The sequence below is a fragment of the Ruditapes philippinarum genome, unplaced genomic scaffold (assembly GCF_026571515.1).
Source record: "Ruditapes philippinarum isolate M1 unplaced genomic scaffold, ASM2657151v2 ctg20693_1_1_1_1, whole genome shotgun sequence".
Lineage (NCBI taxonomy): Eukaryota > Metazoa > Mollusca > Bivalvia > Venerida > Veneridae > Ruditapes > Ruditapes philippinarum.
In genome coordinates, this window is record NW_026860463.1 from 8785 (window position 1) to 13334 (window position 4550).

The 4550-nt window shown below is 30.8% G+C and overlaps 1 protein-coding gene across 1 annotated transcript; it reads right to left on the reverse strand.

Annotated features, from left to right (window-relative positions):
* Positions 1–2335: 2335 nt before the first annotated feature.
* LOC132760155 (uncharacterized) lies at positions 2336–4406 on the reverse strand. Its single transcript, XM_060752063.1, has 3 exons — positions 4222–4406; positions 3463–3647; positions 2336–2820 (listed from the first exon to the last, which is right to left on the reverse strand). Exons 1-3 carry the CDS (start codon positions 4273–4275, stop codon positions 2337–2339), a joined length of 723 nt encoding a protein of 240 aa, XP_060608046.1. The 5' UTR covers positions 4276–4406; the 3' UTR covers position 2336.
* Positions 4407–4550: the final 144 nt, after the last annotated feature.

The following is a 4550-nucleotide window of genomic DNA, read 5'->3' on the forward strand; positions in this document are numbered from 1 at the left end:
CCCCCTTATATATTTTTTATGCCTTCAAGAAAAAAAAACCTTTGTATAATACATATCTTTAAAAAATTGACAAGTTATACGATATTTAAAATAGATCTTGCAGAGTTGTATCTGTTATTATACACCGTAAATCACAAATATGCATTGTTTCTTCGATGATATTTGGAAATTTAAGAGAACAGAATGCTCTTCTTAACATGTAGTAATTGTGCACTCTAGCCTTTATCATATGAATCTCATGAAAAAAGATGTATGAATTTATAAATTAAATTAGATTCTCTTGGTATAATAAGTTGCATCTATTATTATTATATTAAATGGCCCTTTTCTCGTTTTGATATAAAAAAACTTGTGTAATCATTGAAAAAGATGTAAGAAATATTTATAGTATAAGTTACTCAAAGTTTCAATACCATTAATGTAATAATAATATACAACAGTTAAATTATAATATTTATATAATACTGGCAAAGTTCTCGTGTACCACAAGCGTGTTATCATAACGATCAACTTATGTTAGGAAACATATAAAACATCATCTAAGCTAAAAACTCAGGTAAAGAATATATATATTATATATGATTATATCATCTCTATATCTGTCAAACAAATAATGCCTCGAAAACATACTGTTTTAAAATAAATAAAAGCGTTTACTCCAAGAAAACGTCTGCATCTTGAGGTAGATTTTCAATGCAAAGAAGAAAAAACATATTTCTTATAAATAAAAGTAAGGTCTTAAGAAAAACTTAAGTTTATAATATGTATCTTTAACAGTATAGTAGCCAAAAAACAGAAAAGATCAATATGAACTATATATATAACTTTTAAAAAACCATTACGAACTATGTTGTTATCATGTTTCGTCGTATTTTAAACAGGCATATAAAATATATAAGGGGGGTCAGTATACTCTTCCGTAGAAACGTCTGCTTCGTGAGGTAGAATTTCAATGAAAAGAAGAAAAACATATTTCTTATAAATAAAAGTAAGGTCTGAAGAAAAACTTAAGTTTATAATACGTATCTTTAACAGTATAGTAGCCAAAAAACAGGAAAGATCAATATGAACTATATATATAACTTTTAAAAAACCATTACGAACTATGTTGTTATCATGTATCGTCGTATTTTAAACAGGCATATAAAATATATAAGGGGGGTCAGTATACTCTTCCGTAATGACCTGGCAGAAAACATGACTGATTTTGAAATATTAAAGCATTTTCATGAAGATAGTTAAAAATATGTTTAAAAACGATACGTTCCATAACTTTGCCGGTGCAACTAATAAGAGAAATAGGCCTGTAGTTTGACGGTATATCTTTGTCACCTTTTTTAAAAAGAGGCATTACATGTGCTAATTTCCAACTAGACGGATATATTTTCTCTGATAAAGAACGGTTATAAAGTAAAGAGAGTGGTTTACATGGTGTTTTAGACGTTTCTTTTAACATTTTATGACTAATTCCGTCAGGCCCGGATGCTTTGTTTACGAATAAATTTGCCAAAAATATCTGTAATTTCCTGTTCACTTATTGTAAAGTTTTCGAGAATCGCTTCTGTTCTTAATGAAAAATTTGGAAGATCAATATTTGATTCGTCAAGGTCTGAAATGGAAACAAAAAAATCATTAAGCGTATTAGCTTTTTCAAAATCTGTCATTTAATAATTATTGTTACTTGTGTTACATTTTAAAGGTGGTATACTTTCAGTATTCGACGAGTTTTCCTTGACAAGCATTTTAATTGTATGCCAATATTTACGCGGAATCGAAGAATGTAAGTCATTTATGGAAAATTCGAGGTTATTATAAAATATTTCTTTTGCATGTTTTTTTCATATTATTTACTGTATTTCTTAATTGTTTATATATTACCTAGTCTGATGATCTATTAGAATTTAATGCTTTGTGAAACTGTCTATCTCTTTGGCGCGATTTTCTACGATTTTCTGAATTGAACCAGGATTTATCCTTAGGTCTTATCAACGCCATCTATGTAGGAATACACTGTTTTGCAAGTTCTAAGAATTTATCAGTAAAAAAGTCACAAGCTTGATCTATATTTCCATTTTTTTGTATCTGACCAATCAGTATTGCGGATAAGATTATTAAGTTTTGAAAAATCAGCTTTTTTATAATTCCAAACACGTCTTTTGAATGGTTTATTTGAATCAAAATTTTTAGAAAAATAAAAGTTCCAAAATGGTCACTAACTTCTTTTGGTGTTTCAAATATATATACCTTAAAACTAGTAAACTAACTAATAAATATCTACAAGAATAACATATTATAATGCTAATTGGACTTCATTACAGTAACTGCAGAGTTGTCGCCTACTGTTTAGAAGAGATTTTCAAACCATAAAATCGTAAAGACTTGTTTTCTCCTGTATTCTGGATTGGTTTTACACCGTCAACCACAAAATCATCGAACATTTCCTCGTGTAAAAGTTCGAACCCCGAGTGTTCGTAGACAAGTTTAGAGTAGATATTTGATCCTTCACCTTTAATATAGATAGGATCTATACCAAAGTGCTTCGCAAATGCTACAGACGCGTTTAACATCCGGGTTGCTAGGTGATGGTGTCTGTATTTATCATTCGTGCCAAGACCAAAAAAATGTATGCACTCTTTGGCACCAAAATGACCGAAGAAATCCGCTTTTGCTTCTCCCCTATGACAGAACACCTCGAGCAATCTGAGAGTCGGCGTTTGTATAGCGTCGTCATCTGGTACCTCATCATACGTTAAAAAACGAGAGGTCCGAATAGCTATGACGTCACCATCGTCTGCTAGTAACATAATGGAAACATTACATCTGCAAAAAAGAAAACACTTATGATAGAATTTATGTAGTTAGCTATATTAATAACAAAATACATGATGTGGCCGCTAGTTTGTATATATATATGAGCTGATAGTTGTGTCATGTAATAATCAAATAGATAGAAACTCTACTGATAAACTAATGCTGTTTAGAATAATGTTTCTTTCTAAATATTGTGACACATTTACCTCTATATTACACTTAAGTTGTTTCAAGTCATTTAAATATAAATTGTGTCCACCCATAGTGTGTAGAATTTTAAACATATCATATTTACTTTGCGTAAAGTCAAAACATGTTATTTATCTAGTTATTACCAATATTTTCTAATATCAAATTTAAGCATAATATAAATTTATATACATGTGCTTTAAATAATTTTTTTTCATGTATTTTGAAACTCATAATTCGCTTTAGATCTATGATTAACTTAATTAAATCACAAAATTTTTAGTCCATTTGGTGTGTTTACATTATTTACCTTTTTTCAATGATAGATACGGCACAAAACATAATTATCAAAATAACATCAACGACACTTCATTACAGTAAATTACTTATAGCTATTTCTTTTATCTTGTGGTTTTTTATAAACAAAATAAAACTTTTAAAAAATCTTTGTAAGCCACCTACTTGTACATTGACAACCAGAAATCCCTCACTTCATCGTTCCATGGAACACCAAGGGCCTTCTCGATTGGTTCTTGAACCAGAAAATTTGTCCTGATAAATTCTAAAGCTGTTGGGTAATATTCTTCCGTAATACGTACAAGACGACCCTCGGTAAAATCCGCCTCCTTACAAGCCTTATCAAATGCCTGAAAATTGATAAGATTAAAATCAAGACAGTATTTTATATACGTATTGCGACTTAAAGGTGAAGGGGACAGAGAAAAAAATATTTATATTGCACCAGGCAAAAGGAGCACATGTTTTGTGTTGTTTTTTCGACATTAACCAGTCAGGAGCAAAAATTCTAGATGTTGTTGAATAACCAATTCATCATTATTTTCACGAAAACTATGAATATCAGAAAAGATTAAAATCTTGATTATTGATAAAAGAGCTGTGTTTGAAACTTTTAAAATGGCAGGAGCTCATTCAATAGATGAGCAACAACAATATAACAGCTGTTGTTTTTTTAACTGATTTCTGCTATTTAAACCGGAATATGACGGAGAAAGCCGAGAAGGTCCGATTACCCTTGTAGCCCTTATTTTCTTGTATTCGTTTACAATAAACATTTTTAAAGTGTACGTGCTACATACAGAGTATGCGGTTAACTGGAGATATTGTTTTCACGCTGAAAGATGTATGTATTTTTAACTTTAGTATTTTCTTAAATATAAAAGCACACGTATTAACAATGCAGTTTAACCTAGAACAGCTTACCTCCTGTTTGTGTGCTTCGGTCAATTCCCGGAGCTGTGATTTGAATGCCGCCATATCTGAAGTCAATAAAAGTTACACAAAATCCAGTTTTTGCCCTTGCCTAAGTTAAACCCTATAAATCAATGTAAAGCAACATGTATTTATTCATTCATACAGCGTCCTGAATGATCAGCGATGCAGCAAGTAAGAGTGTAAGCGATATTCAGACAGTAGGAATCTTTAGCCGATAAAAATGTAATGTGAGCAAACTACGGAAGCGTAGGGTAACCTCTCCAAAGTCCAGCACACGTTTATGTAAACGATTCAGATGCCGTCGTGGGTCGGCGAAT

Excerpts from the sequence above, each read along its gene's own strand:
- LOC132760155 (XM_060752063.1), bottom strand. The coding sequence starts at position 4,275 with ATGGCGGCATTCAAATCACAGCTCCGGGAATTGACCGAAGCACACAAA. Across the intron at positions 3,648-4,221 it reads CCGAAGCACACAAACAGGAG|GCATTTGATAAGGCTTGTAA; the intron begins GTAAGCTGTTCT and ends ATCAATTTTCAG. Across the intron at positions 2,821-3,462 it reads TTCTGGTTGTCAATGTACAA|ATGTAATGTTTCCATTATGT; the intron begins GTAGGTGGCTTA and ends TCTTTTTTGCAG.